Consider the following 18,799-nt stretch of genomic DNA (forward strand, 5'->3'; position numbering starts at 1 on the left):
CAGCTCCACATAACTCAATTTAAAAATCAAGGAGCCAGGTGGAATTCAAATTATCAGCCAAACAGTGACTGCATCCTATCAGATGCAACCACTGTTTAGGTATTCAGACAGCTGTGGGTGCTGTGGTTGTCTGAATACCATAGCCGGCAGTGTAGATTCTTCTATCCACACATGTTTAGTTTGGATGGAGGAATTTACAGATTTTTCTAGTTCAGTCCTGTAAAATTCAAAAATATATGGCTAGCTTTAGTATCACACTAACAAGATCAGAAGTCAAAGCCCCACAAGTCACCCTATTCTTAGCAGTTCTGTTATAAGTGATGGACCAAGTTTCAGGGAACTATAATATATGAGAGAAAATGAGCCATGGTCCTCAACAAAAAGATGAAGTACATGTAATGACGTTTCAATGAGGCACAAGCTTGTCTTCCTCAGGGCCTAGGCCAGGTCCTCATAACCCTGAGGAAGACAAGCTTGTGCCTCATTCCAACAAGTACAATGCAGTTCAGACTTAGCTCACTGTTCAGCATTCAGCAACAGTTTTGAGTGTGCCACACTCTTCAACTCACCCAAACAGGAAATCAGCTCAAAAATATAAATGTAAAAAGAAACGAAATTCACACCAAACCTTATGAGTTTCCTTTAAGGCTACATTTCTCTACCCATCAGGTGTGTTAGTATCATTACCAAGGTTTTGATTTTTTTTTTTTTTTTGGATGGAGGATGTTTGCATGTACGTGAGACCTACAACTTATACCCTGGGATTTGTGCCTGGAGTTCTACTTACATATCAATAATTAATTATTATTATTTATAATCATACACCTGAGACTCCGTCAGCACAAAATATCCAATGAAATAACAAAGAGCAGAGTTTTGGGTTTGGTTATTGGATCCAATTGTGGTTCTTACTTGTTGCTGGCCTCATCCTCTCCAACATCGTCATAAATTTCCTGGTCTGAATCGTGTTTCACGGGAGTGGTCATAATTACTGTTTTTCTTCTCCTTAGAGAGTCATAGTCAACATTCACCATCGTCGTTTTGATGTAACCATCTAAGAACATAAATAACATCGTAAAAGCAAAATCACTATATGTGCCATTACTGAATTAGACTACCGTATACCAATTGTTCAGCAGTATGTGGCAATGATGATGTTCAAATCTTTGCTCTGGTACAGTTTGCATATGCATTATTACACAGAGGAGTTTGAAGCTTAGGTACAATTCTAGGTCATCAAAGAATCCCCCCCCCACACACTCTCCTTTAGACTTTAGACCAAATATCTTGTACTTGTAAATATCTTGTTTCAACAACACACTAGTAAAAATATGATGTCTGATTGGTTGCTTGGAATTGGGTACTTGGAGATTATATGTTACTTTAGGGAAGTTATAATAACAGTAAGAGAAGGAAAGAGCCAAATGAAAAGAAAACAATTTACATAAACTAGTCAATACAATAGTGAATTAGGTAAAGACTTCAGTGAATAGGCATATTATATATAAGAAATACAAGAAAATGATCTAGGAAATAAGAAAAACATTTTTGTAAACTTTTGAGATTTGTAGATTAGCCACTAGAGGGAGCTCTTAGTGGCTCAGTGCAATCACTTTTCTTGTTAATGAGCTGGCCAAGTCACAGACTCACCTTGTGATAAGGAGTAGTGAAGCACAACCCTTGTCTAGCACTGATTAATGTATGTAATCAACAACTGTGGCTACTCCAATGTACTTATGTAATTACAACCCAAAAACAGAAACAAGGTTGCAAAAGTTTTAGCACATATGGATAATTTATTTATATCACGCTGATTTTTTTTTTATGTTTATCTAAACCATTGAAATTACTATACATACATTCTAACGCTAGGGCGGATTTACAGTGGGGAAAATTATTATTTGATCCCCTGCAGATTTTGTAGGTTTGCCCACTTACAAAGAAATGAAAGGTCTATAATTTTTATCATAGGTATGTTTTAAATAATAGAGACAGAACATCAACCACAAATCCAGAAAAAACACATGGTACAAATGTTATAAACTGAGTTGCAGTTCAGTGAGTAAAATAAGTATCCCCAAGCAAAACGTGACTTAGTACTTGGTGGAGAAACCCTTGTTGGCAAGCACAGAGGTCAGACGTTTCTTGTAGTTGGTGACCAGGTTTGCAAACATCTCAGGAGGAATTTTGGTCCACTCTTCTTTACAGATCTTCTCTAAATCCTTAAGGTTTCTTGGCTGTCACTTGGCAACTCGAAGTTTCAGCTCCTTCCATACATTTTCTATAGGATTATAGCGGAGTTCCTCCCCCCCCCCAAAAAAAAATTAAAAGTCAGCAGCTACACATACTGTACCCTGTAACTTTTAATATTAAGACATTTACCTTTCCTGGAGTCCAGCGATGTCGGCACCGCAGCCTATTTTCTATCAGCTGTCAAGTGCTGCCGCTGCCATTGCCGGTAAGGGAACTCGGCTGTGTATGTGCGAAGCGCGCTGCGCTCTCCTACTGGCCTGAGAGCAGGGGAAGGAGGAGGGGGCCGACTTCCGACGTACCTTGCCGCAGCGAGGTCCGACGGAAGTGGGGACAGGGTACCTGTCAAAAACTGGTACCCCCTCCCCCTGAAAGGTGCCAAATGTGGCACCAAAGGGGGGGAGGAGACAGATAAGCGGAAGTTCCACTTTTGTGTGGAACTCCACTTTAAGCTTTTGAGACTGGCTAGGACACTCCATGACATTAATGTGCTTCTTCTTGAGTCACTCCTTTGTTGCCTTGGCAGTATGTTTTGGGTCATTGTCATGATGGCACACCCATCCACAACCCATCTTCAGTGTGCTGGCTGAGGGAAGAAGGTTATCATCCAAGATTTTACAATACATGGCCCCATCCATTGGCCCCTCAATGTGGCAAAGTCGGTCTGTACATTTAGAAGAGAAACAGCCCCAAAGCATAATGTTTCCACCTCCATGCTTGACTGTATGGATGGTGTTTTTAGGGTCACAGTCAGCATTTTTTTTCCTCCAAATACGGCGAGTCGAGTTAATGCCAAAGAGCTTAATTTTGGTCTCATCTGACCAAGGGCGGCCCGTCCACAAGGGGTGGAAGGGACGCCACCTCCCCCCCCCCATCCATCCATCTGGCCCCTTTCAGGATGTCAGATGCATCGATTCCAACGGGGGGGGGGGGTTTGAAGCACCTTATTAGAGCCAGAGGCTCTAATAGGCTTCAAAATAGGGTGGGCTCAGGGCTCAGAGAATGCGAACTGAGCCCACCCAGGTGTGTTACAAAAGCGAATGAATATTCATATAACACTGATCCTCCTCCCGGCCAATCAGGAAGCAGGTCGTGTGACCCGTCACCTGATTGGCTGAAAGGACAGGAGATCCTATTGGATGCCTAGGAGGAGGGGAGGAGACGCACGGCTGTCATGATGGACAAGAGGACACAGGAGCCCGATGCCGCTGCCCACTGCCGATGACTGCCACCTAGATGGGGTAAGACAGCGAGCGGGGGGGCTGGGGGGTTTGATGTGCTGGGGTGTTGTTTGCTGCCCCCCCAAAAAGAAACACCAGCCGTCACTACATCTGACCACAGCACTTTCTCCCAATCCTTTAATGAATCATTTAGATTTTCATTGGCAAGCTTCAGACAGGTCTGTACATGTGCCTTCTTGAGGAGGGGGGCCTTGCGGGCGCTTCAGGATTTGAATCCATGGCGCCGTATTGTGTTACCAATGGTTTGTTTGGTGACTGTGGTCCCAACTACCTTGTAATTATTCACAAGCTCCTCCCGTGTAGTTCTGGGCTGATACCTCACTTTTCTCATGATCATCATTGCCCCATGAGGCGAAATCTTGCATGGAGCTCCAGACCGTGGGCAATTGATGGTTATTTTGTATTTCTTCCATTTGCAAATAATCACTCCAACAGTTGTCTCCTTCTCACCAAGCTTCTTGCTGATGGTCGTGTAGCCCATTCCAGCCTTATGCAGGTCTACAATCTTGTCCCTGACTTCAAGCACTAGGGACACTAGGGAAATGGGGAATGGTGAGGAGCACCGGGTTTTGTGATACCCAATAGGTAACAGGTAAGTATAAACACAAAATTGGCATAAAAACCTAAATTTTTTGTTAGAAAAGCTAAAACATCCTCTCTACATTGGAATCTGGGAATTTGACTCAACTTTCAAGTATAAATGACATGTACAAAGTATGCTAAATAACATAAAAACAATATCATCCACTTTACCTGAATATGATGAAGGTATGTTTTCCAAAGCGACCCCGAAGTGTTTCGACCAGAATGGTCTTACTCAGTGGATTGCCCTTGGGTAGCACATCAAAGAATATTCTAGAACAAATGTGTATAATATCTAGAATATTCTTTGATGTGCAACCCAAGGGCAGCCACTGAGAAAGACCATTCTAGTCGAAATGCGTGGATGATATTGTGTATATTGTTTTTATGTTATTTTGCATACTTTGTATATGTCATTTATACTTGAAAGTTGAGTCAAATTCCCTGATTTCAATGTAGAGGGGTTGTTTTAGCTTTTCTAATAAAAACGTGTGGTTTTTATGCCAATTTTGTGTTTATACTTACCTTTTACCTATTGGTTATCACAAAACCCAGATGCTACTCACCATTCCCCATTTCCCTAGTGGATAGTGCTTTGCATATAATTGGGGTTGATACCCACCATTGGGATTTCTCTGGCTGTATTTGGGATACTTATATATAGCTTGTCCCTGACGTCCTTTGACAGCTCTTTGGTCTTGCCTAAGATGGGGAGGTTTGAAGGGATTCTGTGGACAGGTGTCTTTTATACACATAACGAGTTGTCGTTAGGAGCACTTTCTTACATTGACTGGACTAATCTGTGTACCGCATACTGTAGCAAGTCTGTGGGAGCCAGAATTATTGTTGGAAGGTAGGGGATCAAATACTTCTTTTACCCACTGACCTGCAACTCAATATATAACATTTGTATCGTGTTTTTTTTCTGGATTTTTGGTTGATATTCTGTCTCTATCATTTAAAATACACCTATGATAAAAAATTATAGACCCTTCATTTCTTTGTAAGTGGGAAAACGTACAAAATCTGCAGGGATCAAATAATTATTTTCCCCACTGTATAATGCAGTGAATGTGACTTTTACCAGTCATTAGCGGCGAATCAATCACTTATCATTTAGAACACTTGCACCCGGTAGATTCACCCGCAGTACAGTGCCTTGAAAAAGTATTCATACCCCTTGAAATTTTCCACATTTTGTCATGTTACAACCAAAAATGTAAATGTATTTTATTGTGATTTTATGTGATAGACCAACACAAAGTGGCACATAATTGTGAAGTGGAAGGAAAATGATAAATGGTTTTCAACATTTTTTACAAATAATTATCTGAAAAGTGTGGCATGCATTTGTATTCAGCCCCCTTTACTCTAATACCCTGAACTAAAATCTAGTGGAACCAATTGCCTTCAAAAGTCACCTAATTAGTAAATAGAGTCCACCTATGTTTAATTAAGGCTGGGTTCACACTGGTGCGACACGACAGCCGTCCTACTTTGGATCCGACTTTGCCCTGCGACATGAAGCCGACATGTGTCCGACTTTCAATGAACGGGGATCCGACTTGGATCCCCGCCAATGTGTTTGGTATGAATCTTTAGGGGGAACTCCGCGCCAAATTTTAAATAAAAAACCGGCATGGGTTCCCCCTCCAAGAGCATACCAGGCCCTTGGGTCTGGTATGGACCTTGAGGGGGAACCCCCTACGCCGAAAAAACGGCGTGGGGGTCCCCCCCAATCCATACCCGACCCTTATCCGAGCACGCAGCCCGGCCGGACAGGAATGGGGGTGGGGACGAGCGAACGCCCCCCCCCCCCTGAACCGTACCAGGCCGCATGCCCTCAACATGGGGGGTTGGTGCCTTGGGGAGGGGGGGCGCGGCCCCCCCACCCCAAAGCACCTTGTCCCCATGTTGATGAGGACATCATCAAGAAAAAAGCTATTGTTGGAAAAAAAGCCATAAGAAGTCATGTGGGGGACACAGCAAACATGTGGAAGAAGGTGCTCTGGTCAGATGAGACCCAATTTGAACTTTTTGGCCTAAAAGCAAAACGCTATGTGTGGCAGAAAACTAACACTGCACATCACCCTGAACACACCATCCCCACCGTGAATCATGGTGGTGGCAGCATCCTGTTGTGGGGATGCTTTTCTTTAGCAGGGACAGGGAAGCTGGTCAGAGTTGATGAGAAGATGGATGAAGCCAAATACAGGGCAATCTTAGAAGAAAACATGTTAGATTCTGCAAAAGAATTGAGACTGGGGTGGAGCTTCACCTTCCAGCAGGACAACAACCCTAAAGATACAGCCAGAGCTACAATGGAATGGTTTAGATCAAAGCATATTCATGTGTTAGTATGGCCCAGTCAAAGTCCAGACCTAAATCTAATTGGTCTGGACTTTGACTGTTCACAGACGCTCTCCATCCAATCTGACAGAGCTTGAGCTATTTTGCAAAGAAGAATGGGCAAAAATGTCACTCTCTAGATGTGCAAAGCTGGTAGAGACATCCCCAAAAAGACTTGCAGCTGTAATTGCAGTGAAAGGTGATTCTACAAAGTATTGACTCAGGGGGGCTGAATACAAATGCATGCCACACTTTTCAGGATATTTATTTGTAAAAAAAATGTAAAAACCATTTATCATTTTCCTTACATTTCACAATTATGTGCCACTTTGTGTTGGTCTATCACATAAAATCCCAATAAAATACATTTGCGTTTTGGTTGTAACATGAAAAAATGTGGAAAATTGCAAGGGGTATGAATACTTTTTCAAGGCACTGTAAATGCTTAGTGAATGTCAGATTCATTGATTTATAAATGTTCCCCTTAAACTATATCAAAAACCCTGTCATTTTTTACTTTGCTGACTCTGATATGCCTTCATTTCCTGTGTTGTATACATAACAGAAAAGAGAATGAAATCTCTTAAAAACAAGGAAAATACACTTTTAATTATCCCTGGACAATTGTCTGTGTTAGAAAAACTTTTCCTTCTATTTTTGTCTGGCGACAACTCAAAATTTTGGATTTCCTATTCCTTTCTGACTCAGTGGCAATGTTCACCAGGACAAAGAAAGAGAATGAATCTCCCCAGTGGGGACACAGACAACAATAAAAACCTGACAGAGGTTCTAATCCTCCCCTACGATATCCAAAATGACAAAAACATTTTGGGGTTTAACCTTTCGCCCTCAGCATTTAATCTAAAGCTTAACCTCCAAACCCCTGGCCTTAAAGGGGTTGTATAGGTTTGATTTTTTTTTTTTTAAATAACAAACATGTTATACTTACCTCCACTGTGCAGTTCGTTTTGCACAGAGTGGCCCCGATCCTGCTGTTCTGGAGTCCCACGGCGGCTGTCTCGGCTCCTCCCTGCTAAAGCTACCCCGTGTCATACACTGTATGACTCGGTCCCGCCCACCCGGCGGCCGCGTCATTGGATGTGATTGACAGCAGCGCAAGCCAATGGCTGCTATCCAATCAACGGCCAGACTCAGTGGAGAAGAGGATGCCGGGGTTGCGCACAGCAGGTGAACGGGCTCAGGTAAGTAAAACGGGGGGGGGCCGGGGGGCTCATGACAGCGAGGTGTCTTTTCACCTTAATGCATAGGATGCATTAAGGTGAAAAAAACACGAACCTTTACAACCCCTTTAACCCCAACACTTAGGACCCTATTTATAAAAAATTGACTGTGCGAATGTCTCAATAATTCACACAGAAGTCCCAAATAATCACCTAATATGTTTATTTCCTATGGTCATCATCTTCCTCTAGTAGCCATTATGCAGTATTTTTTTTTTTAAATATCAGAAAAATACTGCATTATGGCCACTAGACCTGGCTGACAACCATAGGAAATAACTGTATTGGACAAATTATGGGGATTATTCATGATGGCTTGAAACATTTGCACACTGTCTTTTTTTTTAATAAATAGACTTCTTAAAGTGTATGTCAAGCCACTTTTTTTTTTCAGTTTTGGAAAGAGTGTGGATCTAATCGAACCCCTGTCTGTTTTTTCCTATCCAGGGTTCCAGAGAAACTTTTCTTTACTTTCTCTCCTGTTGACAGTAATGCCGCGTACACACGAGCGGACTTTGCGGCAGACTTGGTCCGGCGGACCGGACTCCGTCGGACAATTCGATCGTGTGTGGGCTCCAGTGGACTTTTTTTTCCCCAAAAGTCAAACGGACCTAGAAATAAAACATGTTTCAAATCTTTCCAACGAACTCAAGTCCGGTCGAAAAGTCCGCTCGTCTGTATACTAGTCCAATGGACTAAAACCGACGCTAGGGCAGCTATTGGCTACTGGCTTTCAACTTCCTTATTTTAGTCCGGTCGTACGTCATCATGTACGATTCCGTCGGACTTTGGTGAAGTCCGTTCGTTAGGAAAGTCCATCGGAAGTCCGCTGAAAGTCAGTCGGATAGACCATCGGACCAGTCCGGTCGAAAAGTCCGCTCGTGTGTACACGGCGTAAAAGTAAAACCAAGTTGGATGGTAAACGAGTGATTTGACATATACTCACAGATTCCATTCATTCTACCCAGCCATTTTCCTTCAGGGTTATCTGTGACCCGTATGATTTCAATCTCATCGCCATTCTTGAAAGAGAGTTCATTTTTACCACCTTTGTGGTCCACGCTGGCCTTGACTTGATGAATAACCTCAATCTTATTTACTAACTGTGGAGAAAAAGAAAATAGGCATTACAACTTATTTAACCACGTAAGGACTGAGCCTTTTTTTGAGATCTGTTGTTTACAAGTTAAAAACTGTTTTTCTACCATTAAGTTGACACAATATATATATTTGGGAGGTTTAGAAAAAAATAGCGCCCCACAAATGCCTTTTGTCCATCCGATGGCGCTCCTCCCTGAGATCTACGACTAAGCTCAATAAGGTTAACCACTTGAGGACCGAGCCTCATTTTGAGATTTGTTGTTTACAAGTTAAAAACAGCTTTTTTTGCTAAAAAATTACTTAGCACCCCCAAGCATTATACATTTTTTTTTCTAACACCCTAGAGAATAAAATGGCGGTCGTTGCAATACTTTCTGTCACACCGTATTCACGCAGCAGTCTTACAAGCGCACTTTTTTTGGGACAAAATACACGATTTTGAATTAAAAAATAAGACAACAGTAAAGTTAGACCATTTTTTTTATATTGTGAAAGATAATGTTACGCCGAGTAAATTGATACACAACATGTCACGCTTCAAAATTTGCACCTGCTCGTGGAATGGCGACAAACTTTTACCTTTAAAAATCTCCATAGGCGACGTTTAAAAAATTCTACAGGTTGCATGTTTTAAGTTACAGAGGAGGTCTAGGGCTAGAATTTTTGCTCTTGCTGATCGCGGCGATGCCTCACATGTGTGGTTTGAACACCATTTTCATATGCGGGCGCTACTTAAGTATGCTTTCGCTTCTGCATGCGAGCTCGGCGGGATGGGGCGCGTTTAAATTTATTTTTTCTTATTTATTTTACCTTTTATTTTTTATTTTTACACTGTTTTAAAAAAAAAATGGTGTCACTTTTATTCCTATTACAAGGAATGTAAACATCCCTTGTAATAGAAAAAAAGCATGACAGGACCTCTTAAATATGAGATCTGGGGTCAAAATGACCTCAGATCTCATATTTACACTAAAATGCAATAATAAAAAAAAAAAAAATGTCATTAAAAAAATGTGGCTTTAAGAGGTATGGGCGGAAGTGACGTTTTGATGTCGCTTCCGCCCTGCAGTGTCATGGAGACGAGTGGGCGCCATCTTCCCCTCACTCGTCTCCATGCACAGCTAGGGAAAGGATGCAATCGCCTCCGCCACTGCCGATGGCTCCGGTAAGCGGCGGAGGGCATCGGATCGCGGCGGGAGAGGGGGGGTCCCTCTCCGGCCACCGATAAAAGTGATCTTGCGAAGAATCTGCCGCAAAGACCACTTTTATCTTGTAGCCGACCGCCGGCCGAAAACGGGGATACCGGGGTTATGGCAGCTAGCTGTTGCCATAACAACGATATCCGTCCTCAAAAAAGGGACATACATCGGCGTGCGGTGGTCGGCAAGTGGTTAACTTCTTGGCGACAACAGCACGCAAATATTCGTGGGCCTTGGTGTCGAGCGGCCGCATATTTGTGTGCAATATTGCAAAAATAGCTGTGCCGAGAACACAGTTACCGGTGGCTAACAGAAAGCTCCTGATCAACGCTTTCTGAACATGTGACCGCAGTGGCAGCCAATCACGTCGGTCACATGACCCTAAACCCCGCCCTCCCAGCATCTAAAACCCCTTGAGGGGCCAGGAGGCGCCGGCACCAAAAGGTTGAAGTATACGTTTGACTTTGCAGAAAAAAATGGGGATGGATCAAAGCGACTCTGATCTGTCCCAGAAGGCCTGCAGAAATTAGGGGGAGAAAAGAGGGTATTTAGATCCCTGGACCTCTATGTGCGTGAGCACTGACAGCTCATCACCTATGGAGATAAGTACAGCAGGGGGTGAGGACAGTGTACGGTGTTAGATCACCTTTTTATTTTTTCTGAAAAGGTGAACTTACACTTTTAGGCTCGGATCACACCTAAACCGGCCGCGGATCGCACAAGAACGCTGTGCGTCTCTGTTCTTCATTTCAGGGATGAATCAGGGCCAAATATTTGCCTGAATTTGACCCTGAAACCGAGCTAAAGACGCAAGGACGCTGTGCGCTCCGCAGCCGCCCCGGAGATATGTGAACCGGCTCCATAGAGAGCCAGTCACATTCTCCTGCTATGCGAATTGGATGCGGAAAAATCCGCATCCAGTTCGCATAGGTGTGAACCCAGCCTTAAAGCATATCTATGGAAAAAATATAAAATCATATATTTATTTTCACATTGTATTTCAATGAATTGTAGCCTACTATTATGAACATCTTCAGCTTCGGAAGGTTTATCCCCCGTCATGACCAGGCCATTTTTGCAATACGGCATTGCATTGCTTTAAATGACAATTATGCGGTCGTGCGACACCGCACCCAAATAAAATGTATGTCCTTTTTTTTCCCACCAATAGAGCTTTCTTTGGTGGTGTTTGATCACTTGTGTGGTTTTTATTTGTTGCACTATAAACAAAAAAACAGACCATTTTGAAGAAAAACAAAATATTTTTTACTTTCTGCTATAAAACATATTTAATAAAAATGTTTTTAAAAATTCTAATTTCTTTATCAGTTTAGGCCAATATGTATTCTGCTGCATATTTTTGGTAAAAAAAAAAAAAAAAACCCAATAAGCGTATATTAACTGGTTTGCACAAAAATGATAGCGTCTACAAGTGATGGGATATATTTATGGAATTTTTATTTATTTATTTTTACTAGTAATGGTGGCAATCAGCGACTTATAGCTGGACTGCGATATTGTGGCGGACAAATCGGACACTAATGGCGTGTACACACGGGCGAACTTTTCGACCGAACTCGTCCGCCGGAACGAATCCGTCGGACAATCCGACCCTGTGTGGGCTTCATCGGACTTCCGATGGACCTTTTCGGTCGAAGATCAAACAGACTTTAGATTTGAAACATGTTTCAAATCTTTCCGACGGATTTGAGTCCGGTCGAAAAGTCCGTTCGTCTGTATGCTAGTCCGACGGATGAAAACCGACGCTAGAGCAGCTATTGGCTACTGGCTATCGACTTCCTTATTTTAGTCTGGTCGTACGTCATCACGTACAAATCCGTTGGACTTTGGTGTGATCGTGTGTAGGCAAGTCCGTTCGTTCAAAAGTCCGTCGGAAGTCCGTCAAAAGTCCGTCGAAAGTCCATCGGAAAGGCTGTCGGACCTTTGATGTCGAAAAGCCTGCCTGTGTGTACACGGCATAACTGACACTTTTGACACTTTTTTTGGAACCAGTGACAGTAATACAGTGATCAGTGCTTGCACCGTCACTGTACTAATGACACTGGCTGGAAAGGGGTTAACATCAGGGGCGAAATGGTTAAATGTGTTTCTAGGGAGTAACTGTGTGGGAGGTGCTTTAGCGCAAAAAATAAAAACCGCAGAGGTGATCAAATACCACCAAAAGAAAGCTCTATTTGTGGTAAAATAAGGGACATAAATTTTGTTTGAGTACAGCGTCGCACGACCGCGCAATTGTCAGTTAAAGCGACGCAGTGGCGAATCGCAGAAAAGGGCCTGGTCATTAAGGGGGGAAATCCTTCCGGAGCTGAAGTGGTTAAAGCAGCTTATAAGCTCACCTTAAATTTCTTTCGTATCTCTTGCTCCTTCTTTTCTTTTTCCTTTTGCTCTTTCCTGGCTTGCTCCAGTTCTTTTTTTCTCTTCTTTTCATCTTTTTCTTGTTCTTTCCTGCAGTGAGTACAGTGATGAAAATGTGAATGTTATCGAAAAGGAACACAAAATATATAAATTTATAAAATAAAAAACAAAATAATGTGTTATGGATGACTGCTAGGGGAATTACTTGCCATCTAACGTATCTTAATTATACATTTTTATCATCTCATGCATTCCAGAAATCAAGCTCAGGGTGAGAGTGACAGCATTAACCTGCAGTTATTGGCTCTTGCTTGCTCCCTTCTGCCTCTTGCGCTTTACTATTGGCACATCACTTTACAAAATCATTAACCAATAACAAAGTGTAAAATGCAGAACAGTGTCAGAAACCAAGTATACAATTATATTAACACCTTCACGCCTAATGCCGCGTACACACGATCGGAAATGCCGCCAGCAAAACTCCGATGTGAGCTTTTTGTCGGAAAATGCGACCGTGTGTATGCTCCATTGGCCTTTTGCTTGCGGAATTCCAGCCAGCAAAAGACTGAGGGCATGTTCTCTATTTTTCGGTCGGGAAAAGTTCCTATCCAAAAATGTGTTCATCTGTATGCAATTCGGACGCGCAAAAAATCACGCATGCTCGGAAAACAATTTGACGCATGCTCGGAAGCATTGAACTTCATTTTCTCGGCTCATTGTAGTGTTGTACATCATCGCGTTCTTGACGGTCGAAAGTTCACAGAACTTTTGTGTGACCGTGTGTAGGCAAGGCAAGCTTGAGCGGAATTCCATCGGAAAAACCATCCAAGTTTTTTCTGACGGAAATTCCGATCGTGTGTACGCGGCATAAGGGTAAAACAAATCTCAATGCCTAAGCACAATTTTGCAACTTTGATATGTGTTAGTAAAACTGTACATATCATCACAACTACTTTGTGCATCCAGATGGATTATACCTTGTTTTTTTCAGGACAAATTTGGATTTCTTCTGCTGGTAAATGGTAACAGATATCACCTGATTTTTTTATTTTATTATCAAAGGAAAACTGGCCTGAATTTGTCAAAAAAAAAAATCTTTTTTTTTTTTTTTTTTTTTTTATTTAGCTGTATATTTCTTGCTATTACCATAATTTACCACCAACGAAAAACACAAAATAAATTCTCCTGCTCATGATTTCAGCGATACCACAAATATGAAAGTTAGTTATTTTTTTGTACTCGTAGTAGGGCCCAGAAACAATGGTGGGCATTTTGCATTTTCTTTATCCTGCCTAAAACACACTGACACTGACACTAACTGACACTGACACTAATCTAAAAAATATATATATATTTAAGCTACCCAAAATATGCTGACTGTGACCTTTGACCCCGACATTGACCCTAATGCCGCGTACACACGGTCGGACTTTTCAGCTACAAAAGTCCGACAGACTTTCGACAGACTTTCAACAGACTTTTGGCGGACTTTCAACAGACTTTCTAACGACCGGACTTGCCTACACACGATCACACCAAAGTCTGACGGATTCGTACGTGATGACGTACACCGGACTAAAATAAGGAAGTTGATAGCCAGTAGCCAATAGCTACCCTAGTGTGGGGTTTTTGTCCGTCGGAGTAGCATACAGACGAGCGGATTTCTGGATCCGGCGGAGTTACGACGTAAAGATTTGAAGCATGTTCCAAATCTAAAGTCCGTCAGATTTGCGACTGGAAAAGTCCGCTGAAGGTCCGGTGAAGCCCACACACGATCGGATTGTCCGCCGGGCTTGGTCCGTCGGCGTCTGTCAGACAAGTCCGGTCGAAAAGTCCGACCGTGTGTGTACGCGGCATAACACTAACCCTGGTAAACCTTGATTTTGATATTTTTTTTCTTTATTTTTTATTCTTTATTTTTATTTGATTTTTTTTTTTTTTTTTTTACACTTTGGTTTGTTTACATTTTCCTTTCCTGCAAGAAGAGGAATATACAATGCATCTTCCTATTCTTTCAGAACAGGAAATAAACACAGGTTTCACAGTTCACAGTTACTGTGATATCGAATCAGAGGCTATCAAAGCGATCGGGTGACCCAGAACTGAGAGTCCCGGGTCCTGATCTCGATGAGAGCCAGGTCTCTGTACTGGGAGTGCGCTGTGGGATGCGCTCCCAGCACAATGGGAGATATGCATATATGCGGCCCCACGGGAAAAAAGCCCATTTCAGTGAGGCCCCATATATGTGAGCGGTCGTGTGAAGAGATCACATTTTCTAGAAATGGTTGTACTATATGATCTTTAGTATGGGGCATTATTGTAGGTACTTTAGGCTTATATAGCACCATCAATTTACATATCTATATAGTGCATCCACATAAGTCCCTGCCCTCAAGTAGCTTACACTCTAAGGTCCCAAACTCATATTCATGCTACGGAAAATTTACATAGGAGACAATTAACGTACCAGCAAGTCTTTGGAGTGTGGGAGGAAACCCATGCAGGTACAGGAAGAACATGCAAACTCCATGCAGGTAGTGCCCTGGTTGGAATTTGAACAGATTATCCTAGTGCTGCTAGGCGGAAGTTCTAACCTCTTATGCCCTGTACACACGGGCGGACTTTTCGGCATCAAAAGTCCGACGGTCTTTCCGACGAACTTTCGACGGACTTTTTAACGAACGGACTTGCCTACACAATCACACCAAAGTCCGACGGATTCATACATGATGACGTACGACCGGACTTAAATAAGGAAGTTCATAGCCAGTAGCCAATAGCTGCCCTAGCGTCGGTTTTAGTCCGTCGGACTAGCATACAGACGAGCGGATTTTTCGTCTGGACTCGAGTCCGTCGGAAAGATTTGAAACATGTTCCAAATCTAAAGTCCGTCTGATTTTTTGACCGAAAAAGTCCGCTGCAGGTCCGATGAAGCCCACACGCGGTCGGATTGTCCGACGGATTCCTTCCGTCGGACCAGTCCGGTCCAAAAGTCCGCCCGTGTGTACACGGCATAGGCCACTGTGCCGCCCTTCCAAAAGAAGGAATTTCCATGCAAGATCCATTTTTAACCTATGTGCTATCTGGATGTGTATGGATTATTTTTGAAAAATATTATCTCACTTATGCTGCGTACACACGGTCGGACTTTCCGGCATACTTGGTCCGGCGGACCAGAGTCTGCCGGACAATCCGCCCGTGTGTAGGCTCCGGCGGACTTTTACAGGGGACTTTTTCCCAAAAGCCCGCCGGACCTAGATTTGAAACATGTTTTAAATCTTTCCGTCGGACTCAGTTTCGGGCGGAAAGTCCGCTCGTCTGTGTGCTGGTCCGACGGAAAGCCCGCTCGTGTGTATGCTGGTCCAACGGACCAGATACGACGCGAGGGCAGGGTATTGCATCTCGCGCTCGCCGCAATAGGAAAAACAAATTTTCCTATTGCGGCGAGCGCGGGGCATACCAGGCCCTTAGGTCTAGTATGGATTATAAAGGGAAACCTCTACGCTGAAAAACCGGCGTGGGGTCCCCCCTAAAATCCATACCAGACCCCGATCCGAGCACGCAGCCTGGCCGGTCAGGAAAGGGGGTGGGGACGAGCGAGCACCCCCCCCTCCTGAACCGTACCAGGCCGCATGCCCTCAACATGGGGGGTGGGTGCTTTGGGGGAGAGGGGCGCCCTGCGGGCCCCCCCACCCCAAAGCACCTTGTCCCCATGTTGATGAGGACAAGGGCCTCTTCCCGACAACCCTGACCGTTGGTTGTCGGGGTCTGCGGGCGGGGGGCTTATCGGAATCCGGGAGCCCCCTATAATAAGAGGGCCCCCAGATCCCGGCCCCCCCACCCTATGTGAATGAGTATGGGGTACATGGTACCCCTACCCATTCACCTAGGGAAAAAGTGTCAATAATAAAACACACTACACAGGTTTTTAAAATAATTTATTAAACAGCTCCGGGGGGGATCTTCCTCCGGCTTCGGGGGTCCCTCCGGTTCCTCTCCTCCCGGCGTCCGGTTGGTTCTTCTCCGCTCTCTCCGGCCTCTTCTCCCGGTGTTCCAGTTCTTCGGCCGGCCCCTCCGCTGTCTTCAGGTAGCTCTCTTGCCAGCGGAGGTCCGGACTTCTGGGCTTCTTGTCTTCTCTTCTCTTCTCCAGATGTTGACACGACGCTCTCTCCGGCTGAACTGCTCCCTGAGGGCTCCGTTGTGACTTATATAGGCGGAGACCCCGCCCCCATATGATGTCACAGTCCCGGGGCTTGTTGGGACATCACCCAGTGACCACGCCCCCTAAAACGTCACAGTCCCAGCATGCCCAGGGACTGTGACATCGTAAGGGGGCGGGGTCTCCGCCTATATAAGTCACAACGGAGCCCTCAGAGAGCAGTCCAGCCGGAGAGAGCGTCATATCAACATCTGGAGAAGAGAAGAGAAGAGATGACAAGAAGCCCAGAAGCCCAGAAGTCCGGACCTCCGCTGGCAAGAGAGCTACCTGAAGACAGCGGAGGAGCCGGCCGAAGAACTGGAACACCGGGAGAATAGGAACCGGAGAGAGCGGAGAAGAACCAACCGGACGCCGGGAGAAGAGGAACCGGAGGGACCCCCGAAGCCGGAAGAAGACCCCCGAAGCCGGAGGAAGATCCACCCCGGAGCTGTTTAATAAACTATTTAAAAAACCTGTGTAGTGTGTTTTATTATTGACACTTTTTCCCTAGGTGAATGGGTAGGGGTACGCAAGGCGCCCCCCCTCCCCCAAAGCACCCACCCCCCATGTTGAGGTCATGCAGCCTGGTACGGTTAAGGAGGGGGGGGCGCTCGCCCGTCCCCACCCCCTTTCCTGACCGGCCGGGCTGCGTGCTCGGATCGGGGTCTGGTATGGATTTTAGGGGGGACCCCACGCCATTTTTCGGCGCAGGAGGTTTCCCTTTATAATCCATACCAGACCTAAGGGCCTGGTATGCCCCGCGACGGGGCTTGCAAGGTGTCAATCTCGCCGATAAAAGCGGAAAGATTGACTTCCTTTTCTAGTCCCGTTGCACCTGAGTCACGATGAAAATGAACGGACTTGTCCGTGTGTGGGCAAGTCCGTTCATTCTGAAAGTCCGCCGTAACTCCGGCGAAAGTCCGTCGGAAAGACGGGCGGACTTAGCCCTCCGCAAAGTCCGGTCGTGTGTGGGCGAGTCCGTCCGATTTAAAGTCCGGCACACCTGGCGGACAAAGTCCGTCAGAAAGTGTGCCGGACAAAGTAGGCTAGAAAGTCCGACCGTGTGTACGCGGCATTAGTGTCACTTTAAATTTGCCATAAATTGTCCAATACTATTTCTGTTCCAACAGTTTTTTTGGTGATTTTTGAATTTATTTTTTGTTAATAGGATTTCGATTTTTCATCAGACACAGCCAGACAGCTAACACAACAGCAGTTTCCCTTGCGACAGTGGAGTAAAGATAATTAAATTAAAAGTGTTGTATATAAAAAAAAGATAAAACCTGCTCAGTTGCTATTTCCAATACCAACACTTTGGTTTCATTTTGTTCCCGTCTGGATTCACACTATGTGCGGCGCAGGACACAGCAGGGGGTCCGGTGCATCCCTGTTCACCGTTCCAGGTCTGAATTAGGTCAGAATTTCTGCCCTGAATTCGGACCTGAAACGGAGCCAAAGACGCACATGACCCTTCTGCTGTGCGCTCCGTGGCCGCCCCGGAGCTGTGTGAATCGGTTCCATTGAGAGCCAGCCACAGTCTCCTGTCATGCGAATTGGATGTGGGGGAAACCCACATCCAACTCGCATAAGTGTGAACCCATCCTAAATGAATCCCCCCTTTGTGTTACCACAAAGACAAACGCCACTATATTAAAATATACCTTGGCTCATCAAGTTCGTCATAGACCTCTTCTCCTTCACTCTCCTCACTCTGTAGAACAATAAAAAAACAATAAAACATGTATTATTCAGAAATAAAATAAAATGTCATATACCCACTTCAGCCCCGGAAGATTTTACCCCCTTCCTGACCAGAGCGTTTTTTGCGATTCGGCACTGTGTCGCTTTAACTGACAATTGCACGGTCGTGCGACGTGGCTCCCAAACAAAATTGACGTCCTTTTTTTCCCACAAATAGAGCTTTCTTTTGGTGGTATTTGATCGCCTCTGCGATTTTTATTTTTTGCGCCATAAACTAAATAAGAGCGACAATTTTACATTTTGCTATAATAAATATCCCCCAAAAATATATAAAAAAACATTTTTTTTTCCTCAGTTTAGGCCGATCGTATTCTTCTACATATTTTTGTTAAAAAAAAATTGCAATAAGCGTTTATTGATTGGTTTGCGCAAAAGTTATAGCGTTTACTAAATAGGGGATAGTTTTATGGCATTTTTATTAATATTTTTTTTTTTTACTAGTAATGGCGGCGATCAGCGATTTTTATTGTGACTGCGACGTTATGGCTGACATGTTGGACA

General features: G+C 44.2%; 1 protein-coding gene across 3 annotated transcripts in view; it reads right to left on the reverse strand.

Annotated features, from left to right (window-relative positions):
- Positions 1-18,799, reverse strand: part of FYB1 (FYN binding protein 1) — a 213,102-nt gene that overhangs the window by 31,832 nt on the left and 162,471 nt on the right. For all 3 annotated transcript variants that reach the window (XM_073621587.1, XM_073621568.1, XM_073621577.1), the window contains exons 6-9: positions 18,199-18,248; positions 12,321-12,429; positions 8,610-8,766; positions 913-1,054 (exon numbers count right to left, since the gene is read on the reverse strand). In XM_073621587.1, coding sequence (XP_073477688.1) covers positions 913-1,054; positions 8,610-8,766; positions 12,321-12,429; positions 18,199-18,248 — 458 coding nt within the window. The remainder of the gene's footprint in view (positions 1-912; positions 1,055-8,609; positions 8,767-12,320; positions 12,430-18,198; positions 18,249-18,799) is intronic.

The sequence above is a fragment of the Aquarana catesbeiana genome, linkage group LG01 (genome assembly GCF_042186555.1).
Source record: "Aquarana catesbeiana isolate 2022-GZ linkage group LG01, ASM4218655v1, whole genome shotgun sequence".
In the NCBI taxonomy this organism is placed as follows: domain Eukaryota; kingdom Metazoa; phylum Chordata; class Amphibia; order Anura; family Ranidae; genus Aquarana; species Aquarana catesbeiana.